General features: G+C 42.4%; 1 protein-coding gene and 1 long non-coding RNA gene across 4 annotated transcripts; one reads left to right on the top strand and one right to left on the bottom strand.

Moving 5' to 3' along the window:
• Window positions 1-4738: 4738 nt before the first annotated feature.
• Window positions 4739-16806, bottom strand: LOC309367632 (interleukin-20 receptor subunit alpha-like; the record flags this gene model as incomplete). 3 transcript variants are annotated; one of them, XM_081907154.1, is made up of 8 exons in its annotated part: window positions 16558-16806; window positions 15033-15110; window positions 14167-14296; window positions 13091-13269; window positions 11719-11894; window positions 10268-10406; window positions 8033-8172; window positions 4739-5794 (listed from the first exon to the last, which is right to left on the bottom strand). In XM_081907154.1, the coding sequence occupies exons 1-8, from the start codon at window positions 16652-16654 to the stop codon at window positions 4739-4741; spliced, it is 1995 nt and encodes a 664-aa protein (XP_081763280.1). In that variant the 5' UTR covers window positions 16655-16806. The 3 variants fall into 3 exon arrangements, with proteins under 3 accessions (XP_081763280.1, XP_081763281.1, XP_081763282.1); XM_081907155.1 differs by having other exon boundaries at window positions 15033-15107; XM_081907156.1 differs by lacking the exon at window positions 15033-15110.
• Window positions 16807-17077: 271 nt separating this feature from the next.
• Window positions 17078-23337, top strand: LOC309367696. Its single transcript, XR_014167291.1, has 2 exons — window positions 17078-17200; window positions 22659-23337. It is a non-coding gene; the product is annotated as an uncharacterized lncRNA (long non-coding RNA).
• The last annotated feature ends 1367 nt before the right edge of the window (window positions 23338-24704 follow it).

The following is a 24704-nucleotide window of genomic DNA, read 5'->3' as shown; positions in this document are numbered from 1 at the left end:
GCAGTTGAAAAGCACATCAGTGCAAATAGATAAATAGGTACCACTGCAGTGGGAAGGTAAACGGCATTTCCGTGTGCTCTGGCTTCCATCACGGTGTTCCATTGCACCAGAAGTGGTTTAGTCCTGCTGGCCACATGACCCGGAAAGCTGTCTGTTGACAAATGCCAGTTCCCTCAGCCTGAAGTGAGATGAGCACCGCACCCCATAATTGCCTTTGACTGGACTTAACCATCCAGGGGTCCTTTACCTTTACCTTACCTATTTCCCCAAGTACCACTTCTTTCCCATTTGTATTTGTAACTATTTCAGCTGCACTCCTGAACAGAGGAATCTTTTTCTTCTTTTGATCTCTCAGATTTGCACAAAACCAGAAAACTGCGCAAGCAAATTTACAATTGCCTGAGTGCAATGTCCAAATTTCTTGGACAGGAAATTTTCACAGCTATCTGTGCCCATGCCCTGCCAGTACACAACTGGCATAATAAAACCAACAAATTAGAAATCGGGGGGGGGGGGAATAAAGGGGATGCCTAGTGGTATGAATGGGAAGGATGGAAATGGCTCTCAAATACAAATTCAAATAATATGTATGGATATGGCCTACTCCATTCTAATCCAAATGAGGGGAAAGCAGATTAACAGCTAAATAATGCTCAAATGTGAACAAACTCTTTCTCACACCTTTCCCCTCACCACTTTTACTGCATTCTAGTTTTCCTATGCATCCCCATGCATGCTTTAAGAATTAAATCTTAAGGTTTTTAATATTTAGCCTGTTATTGGTATCCTGTATGCAGATTCTGTTGAATGTCTTTAGTAAGCTCATTCCACTCTTGATATAATAAATGTGCTTATTATCTCTGGTGTCTGTATTATCCCCAAATAATACAGTGCCAGGATTGCATGTGAGAGTTGCAGGCTTGCATGCAAATTGCCTGCTTCCTAACATTAGCGAGGGTCACTCAGGAAGTCCTCCAGCCGTATTTTCTCCAGGCAGTACTTCTGCAGTACAGAGGCATCTCACTTTACCAGCAAAGAAACCACAATATGTGCTTGCTGAGGACATGTTATTCCATTTCTGTGGCTACCACTGTTTGTCTCTAAAGAGGTTGTCGTGTGCGTGGCGGTTTCCTGAGTGTCTCAGGTGCCTACTAGAAACTGCCTGTAGATGCCAATGATGAACAAGTGAATACAATTTCCTGTACAATACAATGACATCTTATTATACTTCTTGTTGCCAAATAGTTGTTATACTTCTGTTCTAAATTTGCTGGATGGGCCCTTTTCCCCTTAATAAGCGAAGCACAGAAGTGTTCATATAGACCTGCAAAGCAAAACATAACTAGCAGCTTGTATGTCCCAACCAATGCCTCACCATTTCATGGCACACCTCTCCTCTTATAAAGCAGCAAATGTGCCATCTCCCCATTAGCAAGAATCTGTAACCTGTGTAAGATGCTCTCTTCCACTACGTTAGAACTGGACATAGTGCAAATGGTGTTGGGTTGGTGCCATCTGGAATGTTTGGTAAAGAACAAAATGCACTTGGATCATGCTTTTACAGTCTGGATAAAACTTTAGCTACAATGTTTTCATAGGTTCTTTGAACAAGGAGACTGGAGACTTGATGTACCATTGTGTTTGAACTTTGGGAATAATGCAACAAACCTTATGGGAGTAATCCAATGCATAGAAGTACAGTCAAGTTGATTCAGTTCTAGTATCTTTGAGCCCTGTCTTCTGTATTTCTTATGAACTAAACATTAAGTAACTGAGCTGACAGGTTTTTTTTTACCCAAATACAGTACTTAACTTTTGTGTGTGTGTGTGTGTGTGTGTGTGCGTGCGCACGCACGCACACACACACACAGCCCTATATAGACCTCCCAAAGCAGCTCACAAACATAATAAAAGAAAAAGGGCAGTTTAAAAAGAAACTACTAACTTACTAAGAATTGTATCGTAATAATAGACAAAGCTCTGGGGATCTGGCAGCATAAAAATTATGTGACTTTTGAATCATGAGTGTATCAAGAAACACAGCTCAAAATTCTTGGCACATTATCTGGAGCTGATGAAGTACAGTATTTGAAAGAGATATCGTTTTCCCACGCTCCCATATCAAATAATCCTTCCCTTTCCTGTGTTCCTTTAATAATGTTGGCATTTGCAGATGCTCATATGACTAATCAGAAAATTGTTATAATTAAATAGTATCAAAGCTAGCCATGGATGTAAACAACTTTCAAAACAACGTTTCCTTTTTGCCACAAATTTCTTAAATGTCTTGATGCTTATTATTATCATCATCATCATCATTTATTAAACTTCTATACAGATCTTCATCCAAAGATGTGGTTGACAATATAAAAACACAAAAATGCATACCATAATAATAACAACAAAACTCCTAACAGTTTCCAAGACCACAGATTAATTAGCCAAAGGCTTGCCTAATGGCAAGAGGCTCAGCAGGTGCAAGGCTAGCAGGAAGGAGGGGTAGCTGTAGATGGTGAGAGGACTGAAGTCTATCCTGCCCCTGTCTCTGCTTTATAAGACTGTGAAGCAGTAACTTTCTTCAGTTTTTAGATTTACAGTATAAGCACCCTTTGTCTGGTAGGCATAGCCCCTTTGCCTCTGAAGGTTTTACCAACACACTCACCCTATCCTCCATTAAGGCCAGCAAGAAGCATTATCAGAATCCATAGGCACATGCCAGCCAAAATCACTCAAGGAGGGTGCAAAGCAGAGCTGGGTTGGCAGGGGAAAGTCCCAAGGCTCAGAGAGGCCTCTGGGGCTGCATTTGGCCCTAGGTATGAGGTTCCTCACTCCAGATCTCTAGAATTTAATACTGCATATTATCAGATAATTTCACCTTCATGCCTCTAGATAGCTTCCTAAACCTTGGCACCACATACATTATCATCACTTGATGAATATAGCACCAAAAGGTGACTAGTGGAAACGAGTCACTATAAGAACTGCTGTGTCACATCAGACACAAATACCTTTTCATGGATTAACTTGAGCCATCAAATGACAAAGAAAGCAAGTGGTGTACATGTATGTATGAGCTGGCTTTCTTATCTCCCACATTATTTTCCCTTCATAACCTTACAATTCACATTTGCGAAAGCTGAGTAGAGAAGTGTTTGAGTGCTTGGAGAAGTTTTAAGTAGGTTTGCCAGACGTGCCTCAGACACATCTGTTTGTTCATACAAGATGCTCCTGTTCAGCTGTTATCTTTAAAACACAAATAGGAAAAGGTAAAGCTATGGCACTAACACTAAATGCCAACAATATAATTTCAAAAGCCAGCAGCATGTACAATATGCATTCATTCTTCTTACATGTGTGACATTGCATTTGATTGTGTTCACACAGCCAATTACATGTAATTTACCAACATGCTGGAACCAAACTCTCAAACTCAAGCTAGTGAATTCTTCTATTAGCTTGAATTGTCCATGTAATTGATTATTCAAAATTGTTCAAAATATTGGATGCAACTATGCTTTCCTATGGAGAGGTTCCGACTGCTGCCAATTCCTCAGGTTGGATGAAAGTGTCAGGCCTGATTACTTTAAGGTGATCAGAATGCTTTAGGCTAATAGAGGTGACTTCCTCCAGGATGTTGAAAGTGTCAACATTGATTTACTCATACTGTGTTGATGCAAAAATGGAAAAGTGATATATTTTACACGATTAATTGTTTCAGAGCTATACTGCATGCAAAAGGCATGGGGCAAAAATGACAAAATACTATTTTCATTTGCTGAAGTTCTCTGCTTTTTCTGTCTATTAACTGATCACGGCTAACCTCCCATTTCTTATAAAGGCTTAATAGACTTCTGTTTCCAAAGACTGGAGGTGTATTTTCACATACTTGAGACATAACAGGGCCCATGGGGTTTCCCCCTTTATTTCCTATATGTGCTATTCCCAGCATACACTAGTCACAATGTGTGGTATTGCACGAATGCAGTAGCCAAAAAGCAGAGGAGAGTGAGAGCCAAGCTACAAGAATCCTGCTAGATCAGACCAAAGGATCAGAGACAGTGGGGCCAACCAGATGCCAATGGAAGACCGCAAACAGGACAAGCCACCCTCTCCATTTGTTTCATTGAAACTAGTATTTAGAAGTATGCTGCTTTTGATCCTGGAGATGGCATATAGCAGTCATGTCTGGTAGTCACAGGCAGATCCATTACAATGTTGTATCTCCCAGGGGCTGTTAGTTGCTCTCTGCCAAGCAATGCCTGCCCCCAATATTTTTATTTGCTGATTTACATGTAACTGACACTATCACTTGGTTCAACTCTAGCTACTACCCCACTACCCTAGGACAATGTCATATCTGAGGCAAACAGATCATCTCAAAGCTGACTGGTTTTCTGAAAATCAATTTCTTTTCAAAGTCTAGCAAGTGTTTTCCATCTAAAGTTAGTACTGAAATTGACAAGCATGTACTCTATGCCCTTATCGTATTGTGTTGGTTTTTTGTTTAAAGATATTTTTGTTTGAATCAATGCAATTCTCAACAAATACATGCATTGGTGCATGACTACTGAATGAATAAAAGCAGATTACTTTGTTGGAGTTCACCAATAATTAAAACCAATGGCCTTTGATAGTCATTGATGGTTTGATGGTCACCAGCTTCATACTGCAAGCAATTAATCTTAACTGTTAAAATAATTCTACTTAGTAATCAATTAAATCATGACGGGAAAGAAAGTTAGGTTTGCATTTGTATATGCAGTCCCCATTGTTCTTTAAGGTGCAGGAGATACCTTTCTTCATCTCTCTCTAACAGCTCAGCAGAGCACCGTCTCTCATAAACTCTGGACAGAAGTCCCTCCTCCAGAGAATCTTCATACTTTTCATTCTCAAGTATTTCATCACTTATTAAATTAGACAAGGGTATATTAAGTATCCCAGTATGGGGGTCCCAATCTATTATTATGCTCTGCTCATCTTCCACTTTTGCTTTCTTTGCTGCCTCCTGGTCCTGGGTGGCCAGTGTTTGATGCTTTGATGTTGCACTTCTCGTCACTACGTTTGCAAAAGTCTGTGGTTTTTCAAGTGTAGCTCTTTTCTCATTGAAGAAGGACTCTTTTTGATTTTGTGCCAAACAAGTATCTGCCACCACACTGCATTGAGGACAAAAAGTTTGGCCTGGTTCATTGGGAACCAAATTTTGTGAAGCAGCTTGGAGGCCATTATGTCCAGAGCCCATCTTATTCAAAAGGGTCTCTCTTGGTTGCTCTCCTGAACGGGTACCTGGAGCTCCCACACCAAACTGGGGACAGTAGGCCTGTTCTGTTCCATCAGTTATTAAATCTGGAGGTACTTTTTGCAGTTTGTGAAGCAGTCCCTCTAGTGCGCAAATACCAGCTTTTAAGCTCAGCTTCTCTTGAACCAGAGTTGTATCTTCAGCCCTCAAGTCAAATTCATAGACCACAACTTCATCCTCGTGCTTCTCACCTGAAGCCCTTTGAGATACAAGCTTCATCATGGGTAGCTTGTTCTCATCTTGCTCATTTTCAAACATAACTTCCTCATTTAGGCAAGCGTCTTGAGAATCCTGTTGTGCTAGTTGCACTTCTGAAGCTTTTCCCTCAACACTGTTTCCATCACAACATCCATCTCTGCTGTGGGCACTGCCTAGTAAACGAGTGTCCTCCAGAGAGGTCTTCTGCTCTTCAGTGATATTAATAGTAATGAAGTTAATCACAGTTTTTTCAGAAGGAAGCAAATTGCCTTTCTCACATTTGTCACTATGCTTCAAAACCTGGGGAGCGGAAAAAAGCAAGCTATAATTTAAAAAAGAAAACTGAGAGATCCGTTAATTGCAGTCTCTACTTTTAAGTTAAAGCCCCAACCCAGCTAATGTTAATTACTTACTAAGGCTGTACACACACCACTGTGTTAATGTGCATGCGGGTTGTAGAGATCTGATTATCCCATGGGCAGTCTTCTACATTTGTCTATACATTAGCATTTCAAGTTGAACTCGTCTCAATACTTCCCATCCAGACAAGCTCAGAATCAATGAATTCTGGCCTAGTTCAGCCCCACTGCCTCTCCGCACTTGGAACACTCTATTTCTGGGCCTGTTGCTGGCAACTGTTTGGTAGGTGGCAAGGGGAGAACAGTAGTGAATGGCTCTGCCAGGAGAGCTGGGTGGAAGGGCACTTCCAGCTAATATGATGTCCTCCCTTCAGCATGGCATAAGGGTGTGTGCATTGGATTGCTCTCAAAGTCTCACTGCTTTTACTTGAATTTAGTCCTGAATGTTAGCTGGATTAGGTCTATGTATAAAATTTATGCGCTTTCGCACCGCAACTATTCTGCAGATTGAGGAGTATTGCATATACTGCCTTTCCTTTCCTTTCAACCAATTTCTGGAACAAGTCAAGACTATATCAGTGCTTTCTTTCTAAAAAAATGTTTAGGGGTACTCTCATTTTCCTACTCATGTTGAAATACTGCCCCTCAATGAGGCCAAACTTAGATTCACAAAATGTTTAGAGGTATGCATACCCCTGTGTCCCCCCAAAAAAGAACTGATCTATATCATTATTATTATTTTGCTGCACAAACAATAGCTAGGAATGTTAGGAAGCTGCCTTTTGCTGAGACAGACCACTGGTGCCATCAGCTCAGTATTGTTTATACTGACAAGTAGTTGCTCTCCAGGTTTTCAGATGGTAGCCTTTCCCATCGCTACCTGGAGATAACAGGGATCAAATTTGGGACCCTTTGCACATACTCTGCCACCAAGTTGCAGCCCTTCCCCACAGGACCATCCTTCTAATATAATGTATAAATAGTGGCAGTCGTCTTCCAATTATGTTCAACAAGGAAAACAATTAAAAGGAAAACAATTGTCAGGGCCCATTACTTTTATCCTCTTTTGTAGACAAAAAGCAAGGAATTACATTTGTAGATTTTTAATTGAACGGATTGGTTCCTATGCTTGGCTGCAAGTTGGAAAAATGTTTAAGTAAAGAAGATTGTAGTGCATTTTAAATGGCGGACACTAAAGCCAGATAGTTTTCTGGATGAATGTGTTGCAAATTCCAAGGGCTGGAATAGCTGGGGACAGCGGAGATCCAGTGCTTCTACATTTCTACATTTCTTATTTTTCTCAGCAATTAATTCATCCATTCATAATTTGTGGTCATTGATTTCTTTTTTTAATGCATCTTTATGTGCACATATAGCCTTGCTGCTGGCTTCTCAGTACTTTTTGCCCGAGAATACTTTAGTCCTTGCTTAAGGCAAAGATTCTTCAGAATAATTTTCTGTTTGATGCTTATCAGCAAGTTTGTGGAAGACTACTAAACATTGGCCTATTAGGTGAAATAAGAAAATGCAGCACACACAAACATTGGGTGGGTGGGTGAATAATAATATAATAGAATTGTAGAGTTGGAAGGTACACCAAGGGTTATCTAGTCCTACCCCCTACGATGCAGGAATCTTTTTGCCCAATGTGGGGCTCAAACCCACGACCCTGAGATCAAGAGTGTCATAGGGGAAGGGCCACAGCTCAGTAGCATAGCACTTACCTTGCTTATACAAAGTACTAGTTTAGGCTCTGACATCTCCACTTAAAAAGGCTCTCAGCAGCCCTATGTCTGAGAGCCACAACCAATCGGGGGTAGCCAGCATTTGCCTTTTCTTTTATGTCTTAGAAAAGAACCCAGACTAATTAATATGGCTTCATACTAAATATGATGCAGCAATAACATGGGGAACGTCTTGGGCTTTGGGAAAAAGCAGTTGCAGCCAATATGGACTGGGGGCAAGATGATGGGGGGAGGTGGGTTCCAACTCTTTGCCCCAGTTTCTCGACCCCAATCCAAGTAACTGAGCCCCAGGCGAAAATGTTCCTCTTCAACCAGGTCTTTGGTTGATTAATATTAATTAATAAATATTTTCACACAGGGAGTTTTTAAGTGTATGGACTGGGCTTTAACCATGTGATACATTACATACTACAGGGATAATAAAGAACCCTTACCAAGTTTGTAGGGTAATTTTGCTTTGTGATATGAATGTACCTATATACACAACAGCATGACACCAAAATAATAAGGACTGTTAGAAGGACAGGCAAAATATATCCGAGTAAGATTGTCGCAGTCTCCTTGAAAGCCGAATCTGTGGAGAAATATGTGCATTAGATGCTGTTCATTTTTCCAAATATCCAGCAGTCATCAGCATTTATTACTGGTAATTGGATATGGAAGTCTAAATAGGCTCCATTAAAAAAGAAGGCAATAATAAAAATGATATCAATTATTAATACAAAACATTAAAAAATACATGCCACAACTCAACAGCATTTTACAAGTGGTTGAGATTTCAACAATTTTAGTATTATAAATTATAGTAAAATTTTTGAACAACAGTGAAAATTATGAAAGCCAGCCAGAAAGGAAGAAATGTTTCCTGTAACTTCAATAAAAGCACTTTGACACCATTCTTTCTCCCAATTTGTTCACTTATAATACAGCTTTTGGGAAATATTATCCCTTTCAAAAGTCGTATGTATGCGGTAAAATACATGTACTCTGTAACTTTTTACTCGTAGAGCAGCTGGGCTGGGTTCTTTTAAACTCTATATTTAGGCTGTTCTTCCCTAGCAAGTTATTGAGGTCCTTGCCAGCAGATTCTTCTTTGCCTAATTTCCCCCAATTATTAGGGATACACAGATTGCTAACAGGGACTAAAAAGGGCTGACTTGCTGGTTTCTAATAAAAGATTCAAAATTATGCTCTTCAGAATCGAATGGAACCAAAGGCAGCCACTTAATACGGCAGTGCTGAAAATGGCAAGCAGTAAAAAGAGGGCCTATTTCTGCAACTCTAACCTGAAACGGGTGCAGCAGGCAATATATAACTTTTGATTTTCCTTCACTGAAGAGTGGAAAGTGGAGACCAGTAATTTTTTGGAGAATGGAGCACTAGGCTATTGCGGGTAATTTACAGGTTGAGAGGGAATGGATGGGGGAAATGAACACGGCTCAAAGATGCTTCCCCTAAGCAGGCCAATAGCCAGAAATGTTGTGGTGATGGTGACAGAACATTGGAGAGTCGTTGTAAAATCAGGGTGGGAAAAGCAAAACCTAAAGGACAAGCTAGTCAGGGTGACACAATTCAAAGCAAGCCATCATGTGACCTCCTGCCGCCTTTGCAGTAATTGGACAGAACACTGGAAAATCTCTGCCTTAGCAGTTTTTGGGGGGTGGGTTGGGGCTGGATGAGGACACTGCCTGCAGGTTTCCCCCTTATCATCATATATGAAAGAGAAAGATGGCAGAGGTGCTTCCAGGTCTTCTGACATTGAAAAGAGTACTTTTATAAACCAAGGAAAACTCTATGTTCACATATATGAACAAAGGAAGCTGCCTTATACCAAATCAGACAAGTGGCTCATCCAGCTCAGTATTGTCAAGGCTTACTAGCAGTAGCTTTCTGGGGTTTGGGGAAAAAACTGGTCAAATATCCTCCCTTTCATACTTTTGCAGGCTTATTTATCCACTGTGCATGTGGGGGAGAGGGATATTCCATGACTTTTTTGTATCTTACATTATAGAAATGGCTATGGGTGGTTTTTCTTAAAAAGGAATCGCACACACATTGCCACTACTTGAAGTGGTTTGATGGCCTGTGGTAGTCCTAGAGCTTTCTTGTAAAAGAATGCTCAGTGAGAATGATACAGTATTGTTCCTTTGGAAATTCTTGCAGTGGGGGTGGCAGCAGTTGCTACCTGGGCATGATCTATGCTTCTGAGCAGTGATTCCCCCCCTTCCCCCACACCAGGCCCACTCCTGCAGTTCCAGCACTTGTTTTGCACTAATCTAGGTGATCGTTCACTGTGGTTCACCAGTTGGACAGGTTTGGATGATCCTTTGCCTCATTTGAGTGGCTGGGTGTCTCTATAGATCCATGGACTCTTTAATGATCTATTAGAATTTCAAGGGAGAAGGTAATAGCTCTTAGCCTATTGTTAAGGCACAGATCCAGCAATTAGGGTTGCCTGGAGATATGGTTTGTCCTCAGCTGACTGTTATTTAGAAAGAAGCTTCACTAAGAAACAAGGTTATATACCTTTGTAAAGCCAAGAGGATCTTGTCATGACTTGTACAAAAAAGGATTTCTCAACCACTTTTATCTATTTTTAGAACTATTTGATATTAAAGCAACAAATTTGCATCCTGTATTGGAGATGTGTTTTATAGTTCTTTGCTTACCTTTCAACGTAGCAATGCAATCTTTGGAGAGTCCACTGAACAGGAGTGGAGTAATATATACCTGCACTGTGACACAGTACACTGTATTCGACTCTAAATGGAACACATCAAGTCTGTTGCTTTTAATACAGAACATCCACTAGGGGAAAAGAAGGCATTGTCACACTTCAGAACTTAACTATACAACAATATATTGGAGAATCACAGAAACACAGGAACATTCTACCTATGGTTTCATCTATGAACCAACCACCAGAGAGTGGAGAAAAATGTGCATCTCCGTTCAAATTGTTATACCTTAATCCAGAGGTCGGCAAAGTTTTGTGGCTTGGGCCAGTTCACGGTCTCGCAGACGCCATGGTGGGCTGGACTGCACATGCACATACACATGTGTTATACCTTAATCCAGGGGTCAGCAAAGTTTTGTGGCTTGGGCCAGTTCACGGTCCCGCAGACGCCGTGGTGGGCTGGACTGCACATGCACATACACATGTGCAAACGCTATTTCCGGAGCTCCTTCCGGTGCAGAGGAGGTGTGTGCAGCTTCCCACTGGCTGCAAGAGCTTCCTGCAGACAATGGGAAGCCAGCCAGCATCACGGAAGGCAGTCCCCGCTCTGCTCCGTGCCAGTTTAGCACGGTGCATGGGAGCCAACTGAGCGGGCGGCAGGGGTCCCCAAGCAGGCGATGGGGGTCCATGGGCTGTTTGTGGCCCATGGGCCTTAGGTTGCCAACCCCTGCCTTAATCCTACATATAAGGAGAAAGCAGGGCTATATTTTGAGATTAAGTGAGCTAGCTAAAAAACACAGTGCCATCAGGATAGAGATGACAGCCAAAGAACAGGATCTCTCTCCTTTCTTAGCTTTCAATTTTGGTCTCTACTGCTGGCTTTCTTTCACCCCACATCTTCACTTTCTTCCCAGCCACCACAGTCATCACATAGGTCAGGTAACTGAGATGAGATCACAGACACTTGTTTGGACATGGCACCAAGCCCTGGGTTCCCAGGTTGGCATTTCTTTCTTTGCCACAGCTAGTTCCTGGCTCTTCCTCTTGTTGGGACAAAAAGCAGTTTGGGTGAGGGGAAGGTTTTAAAGGTGGAGGGCAAGACACCGGCCCACAGGGAAAGCGTTAAATATCCCTTCCCCACATATAATCTTCTGCTCCAGATTTGCAACCTCCCACAAGTGTCTTGCGCGTGTAGTGGTTTTCTGTCATCATTATCAGGGGGAAGTCGTTTACATGACTAAGCACCATGTTATTTTCGCCCTCATTGCTCACACTCCCCATTATGCTGTGCTCCCAAGAATTGTCCTTCGTCTTCATCATCCATCCACATACATATCTGCAAAGCAGACAACTGCCCCTTCTCAACATCCTAATAACATGACCATCTCCAATTAATCCAGACCAATTTAAATTGCTTAATACCCCTTTCTAATCAAGTTTTACCTGTGTCTTTTTTTTAGTGTTGAATACAGATACGTTATATTGTAGGATGGGATATATTTCATGCAGATAATTAGGCTCATTTCTGGAGTTTCTGCTCCATGTCTTAGGTGCAGCCACAATGACTGAAATAGATTTTTCAGCAGAAGACAAGGCAAATGCGGGTGGATCGATTTTAGCTGGAAAAGAAAAGCAAGTATATATTAAGAGTGTGCATAGTGACAAGAAAACAACTACAGCCAACTGTGATAATATTCCCTTATCAGTCTTTTGTTTTGATTGTGGTTGCAGAGCAGCGAATGGGGCCCCTCCCTGCTCCACTATCCCTGCCCAGGCCTTGATTTGTAACACTCAAAAGCTGGTGAAGTTATTTTAGCAACTGAGGCACAAAACTCCATAAGCACCTCTCTCCCCTTCAACCTTACGATAAATTGTTTAATTTATTGCCCTTTCATGGCACCCAGAATCAACAGCCCAACAGGATACCACACTTTTCATAATAGCAGGGTGAGCTGTGGTGAATTACAAACTCTTATTAACTCCCTTGAACTTTTTAAAATAAATAAATAAAAACAAAATGCTTTTAGGCTGCCTTTAAAGGCAAAAGCCTTAAGCTAGTTTACAAACATGAAAAATCCAAAATACAGTCACAATACAAATCGTGCTTTAGGAACACATTCCACCCAATAATATTAAAAGCAGCCAATCAGTCCAACTTCAATATAAGCTAAAAAGTATGAGCAAGACAGCTCCCCTGAAATGCAAATAACAGCTTTGGCGAAGTGATTTTTGTTGGGAGTGTAATGGAAGAGAAAGAGTTAAACTCCCACCCCCCAGACTTTACACCACTCACACAGCAAAAATGTGTGTGCTAGTAGCTTTCATGCAGTGCCATAGCTGGGGACAGGTTGCCCCAGGTGAAGTCTCCAGAGGGGCACCACTGAGGCTCCCAGCCTCTGTGTGTGTGTGTACGCAAATGCGTGTGAGGAGGGTGCCAAATTGGGACTTTGAGCTGGATTAAATAAAGCCTAGTTTGCCCCTGCTTTTATGCAATTAATACTAAGTCCAGTGTGAACCTCAAAGAAGTTGGGCAAGCAGGCTGTTCATGCAAATGACAAAGCTGTGATTCAAATCCAGTGTTGACACAGGATCTCTGTGATCAAAGCCCTAATCACTTTGCTATATAGAAAGAATAATAAATGCAGTTTTCAAGCCATGTTTAAACTAGTGCCTGCTTAAGCAACCATCACATCAAATTTTATCGCAAGCATTTTAGTGGAGTCTGTTGCACAACATGAGTTCTGACTGGTAATCTGCCCTCTGGAAACTTTCAATACTATTATGAACACATAGCATTCCTTAGGTGTTTCCTTACTGTCTGTTAATGGATTAAACCGAGGAGATTCTGTCCAGCTGGAACAACTTCCATTCAGAAAAGCTTTTACTCTGGCATGATATAGCCCCTTATGGTCACTTGTTCCACGTGAGAGGTCACACCAGGTCTGACTGATATTTCTGCATTCTGCATCCTTAATCCATCTAGCTGTGCCATATCTGAATTTTAAATAGTCAATAGAAAGAGAAAAGGTCAGTACTCATTCTATGATCCTGGCTACTAACAATTGGTAGCCTTATCCTATAGCAATTTGTCTAATCTTTAAAAACATCCACCTGAGTTCGTGGCCATCGCTACTTCTTGTGGGAGTGAATTCTGTAGTTTAACTATGTGCTGAAGTGATTATGACAGTATGAACTATTCATTCAATTTATGAGGCACTTTCAAGCAGTGCCCTTGCAGTGGCTTGCAAGAATTGAAACAAAATATATATAATTTAATCAATGCAAGTTAAAATGTTTAACAATCAAAGTAAGGCAGCTCAGCCGGTAGAGCACGAGGCTCTTAATCTCAGGGTCGTGTGTTTGAGCACCATGTTGGGTGAAAGATTCCTGCATTGCAGGGGACTGGACTGGATGACCCTTGTTGTCCCTTCCAACTCTATGGATCTATGATTCAATTGCTCATACATATCAGACCAAAGTTGCTTGGGTGTTTCCCTACAATGTCCAGTGATTAATTTTGGATTATCATACTGAAAATGTGCAATGTATCCCATGCCTCTTACTGCTATGCTTACGTTCAATAATTCATGTAATATCAAGAACCACTCGTGATTTTTCCCTTTTAGGTGCTAGCAAGGAGAGGGCATGTGGGGGAGACAGACAGAGATGCTAGGGACTCCTGTTGATCACTGTCTTGCCAGAATCCAAGATCTGTTTATATTTTAAAGGAGCCGGTCTACTGAATGAAGCTACGCCAGCTTCAACTTCAACCTTGAGGTTACTGCTGCAAAAGAAAGCACAATGAAGCATGTTGCACATTTAAAGCACCATTAAAAAAACAAACCCACAAACTAGTATTGGTAGTACAGAAAAATCAACAGCAAAACATACACTAAATACTTCACACTATAAATTAATTTGTCCTCAGGAATCCCTTCTGGAGGCAACCAGTGTAAGACATTCTTCAGGTTTCTGGAAACAAAATGAACATTCCTAGGGCTGGGCAAAGTACAACGCAATGCTGTTGGGAAAAACAAACAAGTTAACACGTGTGGACAATAAGGATGCCACCATTTGTCAATGTGCATTTTGAAAAGCTGATCATCTGGATGGACAGGCCAACAAGTTTTAAACGTTGGCTGGTTTTCCCTGTCTGCAGAGGCAGCTGCCAAGGATTCTGGCTGATGGCAATTCAGGATTCTGATTGCAACAAAAACTGCCTCAGTTTTATGACCATGTTAGACTGGTGTTAGTTGTAACTAATCTATGTGTCCCTGGCATTGTGATGTAACGACTCTTGCTATCACTTTGCTCAGGAAAAAAGCATAGCACCCACACTTCATATGCAATGATGGTCTCTCTTCACAAACGTAAGGTAAAAGGTGAAGGACCCCTAGACAGTTAAGTCCAGTCAAAGGCAACTATGGGGTTGCAGTGTTCATCTCGCTTTCAGGCTAAGGGAGCCGGCGTTTGTCCACAGACAGCTTTCCGTGTCATGTGGCCAGCATGACTAAACCATTTCTGGCACAATGGGACACCATGATGGAAACCAGAATGCACGGAAACGCCATTTACCTTCCGGCTGCAGTGGTACTTATTTATCTACTTGCACTGGCATGCTTTCAAACTGGGACAGAGCAATGGGAGCTCACTCCGTCGCACAGATTCAACCACCAACCTTCCGATCAGCAAGCCCAAGAAGCTCAGTGGTTTAGACCAAAGCACCACCCGCGTCCATTTAACAAAGGCCAGGTAACCTGCTCCTTTAGTGGAGCTCAGACTTTCCCCTCCTTTGGTATAGATGGCATTTGTGTCCTCAGTATCCTTCGCATCTACTGAACAAAAAAAGCGTGGATTATATGAGCTGCCGCTTATGCTGGTCTGTGACCGTAATAAAGTAAATTCATTCATATGAGCTGCCTCAACACGCCAGTTGCTACTATTTGTACTCAACGTAAAAGGACATCACCACCTCTATATATGATTTCTTGCTGCAAAAGTGATGCTATCTCTTGCTCAGGGATGGAAAAGCTCTCACTCTCACTCTCCTACTTTTCTGTGTAAAACAGAAACCTGACCAGACCATGGACCCTGCTTCCTCAAAATCTGACTTTCGACAAAATAGGCATGCATTGTACTGCAATATGAATAGCAAAATATGAATATTTAGACTCTTAGCAGCCAAAGCAGCAAAGATGATGTATAATTTCCATCTCACTGAGACACACTGTGCTGTGTAGTAACGCAGGAACCATATTTCCCAGCATTTTCTATTAAGGTGCCAGATGCATTTCTTACAGATTTTAAGAGAGGTTTCAAGAGAGGACAGTGGGAGTGCCAAAGAGTATTCAGTAAGGAGAGAGGATTCAACACACACACACACACTAAAAACAATAGTTTTTACAACTCCAAATAACTACACAAACTTTACTGCATTTGTGCCTTTGGCATGCATACTTGGGACTTAAACCTATTCCAGTTGCAAACCCATAGACTTACACTTAAAAGCGTAAAATTAAAGGGACCCCTGACACTTAAGATCTAGTTAATTCAGTGGGACGTACTTCTAAGTAGGCATGCATAAAAATAACCTGTTAACTTTAAAAGAACAGGCAGTACTTGTTTTTGTATATCAAGCAATCTGGGCAAGGGTGCCAACTTGAATAAAATTCTGGGGGGTGGGAGAGACAGGTAAGCCCCACCCTACATAATCAACCACAAGATGCAGTGCACACATACCATTTGAATGGCAATGCCCATCAACTGGGGGGGGGGCTCCCTCAAATATTTTACTGTGGGGCAGAAGCCTCTAAGAGTTGGCTTCCATGAATGTAGGAAACCTTGAGGAATAGAAGGGGGCAGGGAGCCGAAGAGAAGATATTCCTCTCAGAGCTCTCTGTCCTATCAGGACTCTCCTGTGCTTTGAAGGCTTGCACAACACTTGTAATCCGTGCGGTGACGAAGATACTCCGCATGTGCTCAGAAGCACTCTTGTTTATCCGCTCCAAACTGGAACAGCGGCATTTAAGCAGCTTCCAGAACCGAATCAAACTACCCCCCAGAATCAAACTACCCCCAGGCAACAGCACATAGCTCAGTCCAGAACATCGGACCACAAAGAGCCCGCAGGACAGGATTCTGAAGAAGAAAGCTACACTTTCCTCGCCATGGTTATTATTCTGCCAGCTGACCTCGCAACCTTCGCCGAGATTGCAGACGAAGCCTTGAAAGAGCGCGAACAGAATGGCAGAAACAGGCGAGGAAGCGCAAAGCGCGACTCACCTGACGCCACCGGCTCACTAGGGGCGGGAACGACGGCCAGGCGCAGCAGCAGCAGCCCCAGAGCCGAGAACCATGGAAGGGCTTCGGCGCCGCACATCGAGAGCGGGCGGCGTGTGCGCCTGTGTGCGTGGTCACATGGCCGCCGAGCGAAGGGGGCCGCGTGCCGAGCCAAACCGGGCAGAAAGAGGCGCGAGTAGAGCCGCAGGCCGGCCTGAGGGACCGCAGCAGGTCGCAGCAGCTGAGCGGTTTTCTCTCACACGACGACGGGGTGGTTCCCTCCTCCACGGAGAAGGTGGAGCAGGCGGGACGCTTTGGAGGAAGAGTCGAGCGCCTCCTTTGACGAGGGAGCCACTTTCCTCCGCCCTAACCCTTAATAGGCGTCTGTCTGTGGGCCGATGCCTGAGGCGGCTGTTAGGAGCTGGCAGAGTACCTGCTGCCCGCGTTTTCTTAGATGTCCTCTTTCCTGTGTGACCTGATGGTTTTCAGGGCCCAGGTTCTAGGAATCCCTGGCAAACAAACAAAACGAGACAAGACAGACAAAACCCAGCCCCCTTTCTTTCCTTGCCCTCCCCATCCCCGCACCACTTGTCAACACCTGATTTACAGATGGTGAAATTCCTGCAAAGAAGTTGCTTCCAAGTAGGTGAGTCGCATAGTAAGATAGCAACACATGTTACACCCTCCCCAGGTATGTCTAACTTTCTGTGTGAATGACTACTGGTAACCTGCGATGGGTTGCAGCTGAACAGTTTGTGTCTGCGCAATATGTGCATGTATACAGGGTTTTGTATTGATTTGCAAGGGTCCAGGATAGCTTATTCATTAGATTCCTGCCCGATCACTGAGCTGTTTGGGGGAAGTCTCTGCTAGTGGCCTCCAATGACTCAAGCGCATTGTGAAGGGTAACTTTGAAAATGGACAAGTTAGACCATATAGGCTTAGGACAAACTAAACAGACATTTCCTTTAGCATGTGAAATTGTGAGTGGGTTGCTATAGTTGGCAAAGGGAAAGCAGTGGGCCAGACTCAACTCCATACCCAACTCAGGCATTTTTAAACCAGAAAATAGGACTGGGCAATATATATATATTGTCTGCTCTGGTCTAAATGAATTAGTAACCACCCTACATTCCTCCAGGGGTTAGACTCTTGCAATGGACAATCTTTCTCCATGCTGGAGCCACCCCTTCTATCTTGGTGCTCAGTCTCAGTCAACTCAGCTCTATCAAGTAACTCTGCATGCTGTCCTGCTGCTTGAGGTGTGGCTAGGTGGGCCTCAAGTTACTGCACCTTCTCTTGCAGCAAGACAGCCAGCTTGCACTTGCTACAAAGTGTACTGTTGCTTGTTCTCTGGCAGAATGACAAACATGGCACAGCTGTTACAGGTCACTGTAGCAGCTCCCTCACCTTCCATGCCTCTGGTCCCATGCTCACCAAGAGACAGAACTCTAGCAGGGGAGATTAAGGGGGAGGCCTAACCCCCCCCATTTGCAAGCTCCCAGGATCTGCACTGAGCTAAGTTTGACTGCTGCTGGTTGCTTACTCACCTCTCAGATGTAACTCCTCCCCCTCAGATCCTGTGTTCCCACAGAGTAATCAGCCACACACACCTTCTTATGGGAAACAAGCTCCAGTGAACTCAGGAGAACTTGCTTCTGAGTAGACATGTGCATGGGATTGTGCCGTTAGCCATATTCTACCAATAGCTGGAGGCCCCTGTTTGCAAGCTCCCAGGATCTGTACTGAGCTAAGTTTGACTGCTGCTGGTTGCCAAATCCTCCCTCAGCCGGGCTCCCTCTCAGCTGTAACTCCTCCCCCTCAGATCCTGTGTTCCCACAGAGTAATCAGCGCTGTCACGTACACCTTCTTATGGGAAACAAGCTCCAGTGAACTCAGGAGAACTTGCTTCTGAGTAGAGATGTTCATGGGATTGTGCCGTTAGGCATATTCTACCAATTGCTGGAGGGCCAGCAGCATCTCTCTCACTGACTAATTTGGCATAAAATTAAATACGTCTTGGGTGTGTCAGTTGCTCATTCCCACTTGCTAGGTTGCTGGCTGGCACAGGAATGAACAATGGGGTTGTATAGGAGCAGGGGGACTTTTGTGGCATACAGAACTCTTGCAGAACTTCTGCTGCTGTTCATACTGAGGAAGATTGGGTTAAGCAGCCCTTTGTCTCTGCTTGGAGATCCAGAATTGTGTGTGTGTTTGAGGAATGGGAATGTGCTGTTGTGATCAGGGTCTATGCTTGGGGCTAGGTGGGAAACATTTGTGGCAGTTCATGATCTCAATTTGCTTTCTTTCCTGGACAGGTGATGCACAGGTGAAGCATCCCAGGATAGTGCCCATGTCATGGACAGATCACTATCTAGATAGGATTAAGCTAGTGATGGCCTCCGGTCTCTGCAGGGGAGCAGAATTTAGTAAAATGGTTGGCCCCAGGAGGGTGTAAAATCAGATGGATTCCTGTTGTCTCTCGTGGGAATTTTCCTCTGGGTCCTCGTCAGCACCCTGGTTGACCTGTGTAGAGGTGGTGGAACAGGAAATATATCTTCCCAGTTATACTTTCCTGCAGAATTGGGAACATTTCAATTCTGTGCAGAGAAGGGCACTTTGGCTTGCTTGCCCAACTGATCAGTGCATTGCACGGCAACTGTCTATGCAGAGCGAGGGAGAGAAGGAATTTCAGAGGCAAGCACCCACATTATTGTTGTGATTACTGTACTTTCATATCACACAGTGCCACCAGAATGGTACCCATTGCCTGAGGGTGGAGCTCGACCCTCTCCATCTCCAGAAGCAGCTGGAGATGTTCCCTCTTTGGGGGCCGAAGAGGAGGTGGAGCTGGACGATTGGGGGACATCAGTCTACGAGACCTGTTGAGCTCTCTATTGTCATTTCATCAAGCTCGGAGGGGACAGCAGAGGTAGAGGACAGGGCTGAGGAGATGGCAGAATTGGAGAGCAAATGTAGGTCCATACTGAAACATTGACTCACATCTTTGTGTAAATCGTGGCTATGCGACTATAAGGTTGCACTGGGAATGTAGGTTTCATGCACAAATAGAATTATAGAATTGAAGAGTTGGAAAGGACCCAAGGGTCATCTAGTCCAACCCCCTGCATGCAGGAATCACAGCCCTATTTCCTCCTCCCAGCTGGGATGCTGAAGCAGCAGCACCAGCATCCAGTCAGATCCCTGGACCGAGAGCAGCCAAACTGATGCAGCTTTGCTGCAGCAGGAGATCGCACATAACCAGCAGAGAAAGTTTAGGAATATGGGTGGGGTAATAATAATAATAATAATAATAATAATAATAATAATAATAATAATATATTTATACCCCGCCCACTGTAATACATCAAACATTAAAAGCTTCCCGTTTAGTGTGGTTCTGCACCTGGTGGTTTTCCACATGTACACATGCACTTGTTGCTACCTGTAGCTGACCATCCTCCTTTCTGCTCACTCTGCTGGAGTCAGGGCCTTGGAAGAAGCCATGCCCTGCACAACTGCGGTTGCAAGTCCAGCTGTGCGCTTGTTCCTAACAAGATGCTGAATCAAAGAAGTAAACAGAGTAGTAGTACTGGATTGGGAGAGTTTGAAAGATGACAGAAGTGTCTTAAATGGACAGAACATGCCTATTTGACGGAAAGTAAGAGTACACCTCATTATGGCACTTTTTAGAGCATTCATGAAGGAAAGACACAATATGGATACAGATAAGTAGAGGAATTCTCAAATGATTTAATTGATCTAAATTGTAACTAGTGGCATGAAATGGATTATGAGATTAAGGTTGAGGAGTTGTTTATTGTTGGATATATAGTCATAATATTCAGCATATTTATTAAAAGAGGATATTGTTAATTACAAATGGTTTTCTTTATTGCAAATTTGTGATATGTTTGATAATAGATGTGAAGAGGGGAAAATAAGTAGTAAATAAGAAGGAAAAAAAGGAAGAAAATGAGATACTAATTAACAGTAAAAGATACACTTAGGAACCATCCTTTCATATTATGTCTGCTGATGGGTCTTGTCCTAATGATGGATTTTCACATTGAGGAAATCTTCTCTAGGACTTTAAATTCTTTAGCATTCAGTTTTACCAACCCACCTGAATTTTCCAAGGGATTTCAGGGACAGAAAAAGCTGAATGGGCCAAAACAAAATTGTTTTTCAACTTGGCAAAAGATTTGATTGATGACTCAGATTCTGTTAGACATGAATTTATAGGCTCGGTATCAAACACTATTAGATCCTATTTAACAATTGTGATTCAATCTTATTTCAAAAAGCAAAGCTGCCAAAAGAATGCTTTCATTGTCATGCAGCTCCACAAGGCACTTGTGTCATCTATTATAAACACAGAAAAAGTGTTTGGCAATGAAATAGGACAGATACAGCCTGAAAAGATCCCAAATAGAAAAGCAATAATGGGAGCCATTTTCCAGCACAATCAAGAATGGGAGGAAGGTGCAAACACTCTCTCTCTCTCTCTCTCTCTCTCTCTCTCTCTCTCTCTCTCTCTCACACACACACACACACACACACACACACACACAGAGTCCTGATTTGTGAGGGACCTCAACTTGTTTTCTTTTCCCTGTGGGGGGCATGATTTCAGCCTGAGTTAATCATGTTGGCTCCTCATTCATTTCCAGGATGGTGTTGCTAAGCTCCTGGGACCCTGACAGCTGCCCAAGGGTGCTGGTGCCATTTTCTGTTGAAGATTGCTAAATTGCCAGAGACCAGAACTAACTCAAATACACAAGTGGATGGTGGAAGTACATTTGTCCAGTGGTCATGAGGCCAGAGTCTGATTTTGCTGTCCTCTCCAGCTGTGGGTAGTGGAGACAAAACAGCAAGGCATGCTAAGATGGTGTCCCCTGGGTTAAAGAAATGAAGTCAATGCATACTTTGTGATGAGACACGTTGATTTTTTGAAGGGGGATACTTCAACTCCCCATCTGATTCCAGGTCTGCTCTGTACCAAAAGGATGTATTAGACCAGATGTATTAGATCAGCAGTGGGGAACCTCAGGTCTGGAGGCCAAATGCAGCCCTCCAGGGCTCTGTATCTGGTCCTCTGAAATCTCCCCAGGCCAAAACCCTCACTGGCCCAAACTTCATATCCTGAAGTTGGATTGTATTCTTGAATTCTATCTGATAATATAGCTACACAGATCCAAGTATGTGTAACAGTGTCTTCTCATCTTAAGGTGAGACAGCAAGCAATGAGTTTGGAAACCACTGTATGAGGGAGAATAAGAATGACTTATTGATAAGCACTGTCAGCAGACTCTGTTGCCTCCATATGCTGACTATAAAGAACATTCTCGTTCACTGATAAACAATATCAGGGATGTGTGGGAAGGTGTAGGAAGAAGTGCAACTATCAGCAGCATTTTGAAAGCTTTGTGTTGTTTTTCTAAAAAGTTGTTCTTTCACCATTTGAACTTATTAAAGAACTTATTAAAATCGACATTTTTTTTTGCAGCAGAAATGCTAGCATCACAACCCCATTTCCTTTTGTGGTGATGATACAAGCATCTCTTCAAATGGCTAGTACGCACTGAAAACCTGTGTGATGTGGTCTGATTTGCCAGGGCAGAACTGGGGAGACCCTGGTTCAAATCACACTCTGCCATCAAGGTCATTGGATGACCCAGTTGCTTTTTTTTTTTTATCTAACCAACCTCACAGTGTTGTTGTGTGTTGCCTTGAGCTTCTTGGAGGAAAGGTAGATTGTAAATAAATACATAGGAAATACATAGTGAAGCTATAGCACTAGCAGAAGTCTTCAGGACAGCTGCAGGAAGGAACCCTCTATCTAGAAATCTCCATGCAACCTGTAGAATTCTTGTTCAAAGGAAAAGGGGTGTTTTATCATTAAAAAGCATATAGAACACATTCCACAGGGCTGTCTGCTAAGGCAGAGCCAAGGTTGGCAGCCATTATCAAGCAACCTTTAATCTGAGCTTTTAAACCATTATCAGTTTGAGCGTCCATGTCTCTGTGCAACAAACTCCATGGGGACTCAGTCTGAAGTTAAACAGCAGTCGTTTTCAATATGGAGCCATTTTATTTTGCAGGTGCACCTGTACATAAACTTTACTTTGGACGCTGAAGGGAACATAAAGGCTTGGATGGAATAAATTAAACTAAGCAGAGCACTCGCCATTAATCAGGCAACCAAACAAGCAGAAGCTCCAGAGAATGATCCCAGCTGCCACTCAATTTATCTTGCAGTCAAAACAAGAATGAGAGGAATGGTTTGGCCATGCCATGACTTTCATAAACATCCATTAACAGAAGGGTCTTATCCTACACCCCACACCCCAATTTTCTATTAATCTTCTGGAAATCGTTAATGTACTTGAAATCAGAATTTGATAAAATGGATTATATGTTATCTTTTGAATAAGGTAGATAATTCCTCACCTGATTTAATATTCCTGAGGCAGAAATGATTTCAACAGATACATTTCATTCAAACTTGTCTTCCTTTATAAAAGTCTGTCTTTATGCGATCTTATGCATGTACTTTGTATATAACCATTTGAAAAGTGATTACTATTACACTTGTAGTAATAGGATATGGGGTTTTTTTGGTGATGGTGAAACCTTGGCCTTGAAGTGTGTTTTATGTCTATAAAATTATGCTACAAAAATATAAAATTGAAATTGAAAAGATTATCAATAATTGGCATTAGGTTATATGTGCTGTTTTCATTCAAACCTGTCATTATAAAAGCTTAGTTCACTTAAGAACTAGTGCCTGAGTTTTCTTGTTTTCTTTTCCCCTTCCTATCTTTTCCTTTGGTGTTGTGTGTTGGTGTCAGACTTTTTAGAATGCAAGTCTGAACTCATGAACTTTATTTTTTTTTAATAAATAAATACATGAAGTAAAATATAGGCATTTTATAAATTATTAATGGTGACAGTGAAATTCTGTCCATGATGGTTTATTCACAACTGCAATAATTTCCTAATGTTCCAGATGTTGTTTGATGGACATGTGTGAACCAGAGATAGTAGTCAAAATATCTATCCATTATCTATTGTTCGATTGAAAAGTAACCTCTGTTTTAGCTCCTAAATCTTTCAGTATAAGAGTGTATGCTGAAGTAAATCAATGTTTCATGGAGGCAGGAGTATTGCCAGCCTAAGTAACAAACCAACATTGAGGTCCAAGTAATAATGTGGTGCTTTAGAGAATGGGCAGGGAACCTGTGGCTGTCCAGATGTTGTTGGACTTCCAACTCATGTTAGCCCCAGCCAGCATGGCCAATGATCAAGGGATGATGGGGATGTAGTCCAGCAGCATCTGGAGGTTCGCGGGTTCCCCTCCCTGATTTAGGATAGACGTAGGCTGCAATTCCATACATAATTTACCTGGAAGTAATCCAATTTAACTCAATCATACTTACTGCTCTGTAGACAATGCAAAGGATTGCATTGTTGAACTGTAACTTTATGGCAGTTTGGGGGTATGGAGACAACATTGGTTTATTGAGGAGATTATAGTTTAGCATGATGAGAGGCTCAGATCATTTCTTTAATTCCATGGTTATCTTCACTGCAGTTAATTTTTAAAAATACCATTTGTTTATAGTACAAACACCAAACATGGATTTTTGAAGATGTTTTAGAAGGGCATAACCTACCCTGGGGGTGGGAAGTTCTTCCACAAAGCAAACCATCAGGTATTAAAAATGATTTGGTCTAGAAAGCTAGATGTGTTCTAGGAAGCCCAATGGCACAGCTCAACTAACCTGGTTCTAGTTATTTTGATGAACACAAGCTCCTAACATGGTTAATCTCCATAAAAATCCAAGTCTTTATGACTCAGAAACATAAATTCATACCTCAGCAACATTCTTCCCTGATTATTATAATTCTTAGTGCATTGCCTTACCATCTGCTTATCTGCAGAAATTGCAGTCCCATTGACTTTAATTGTCAGAAGCCCAAGTTGTACAAAGAAATATGAGAATACCTGCAATCTTTTCTGCTTGGTTGATGGCATGGTTCTTTTTTACAAAAGAGGTAGCTGAAACAATATATCACTCAGAACTGGCTTACGTGTTGCTTCCTTGTGCTCTACCACAGAATAACAATTGCACAGTGCATGGCAG

The sequence above is a fragment of the Podarcis melisellensis genome (genome assembly GCF_964234715.1).
Source record: "Podarcis melisellensis genome assembly, chromosome: 3".
NCBI lineage: Eukaryota > Metazoa > Chordata > Lepidosauria > Squamata > Lacertidae > Podarcis > Podarcis melisellensis.
The sequence above is the reverse complement of the archived record's forward strand: the minus strand, read 5'-3'. Positions and strand labels throughout refer to the sequence as shown.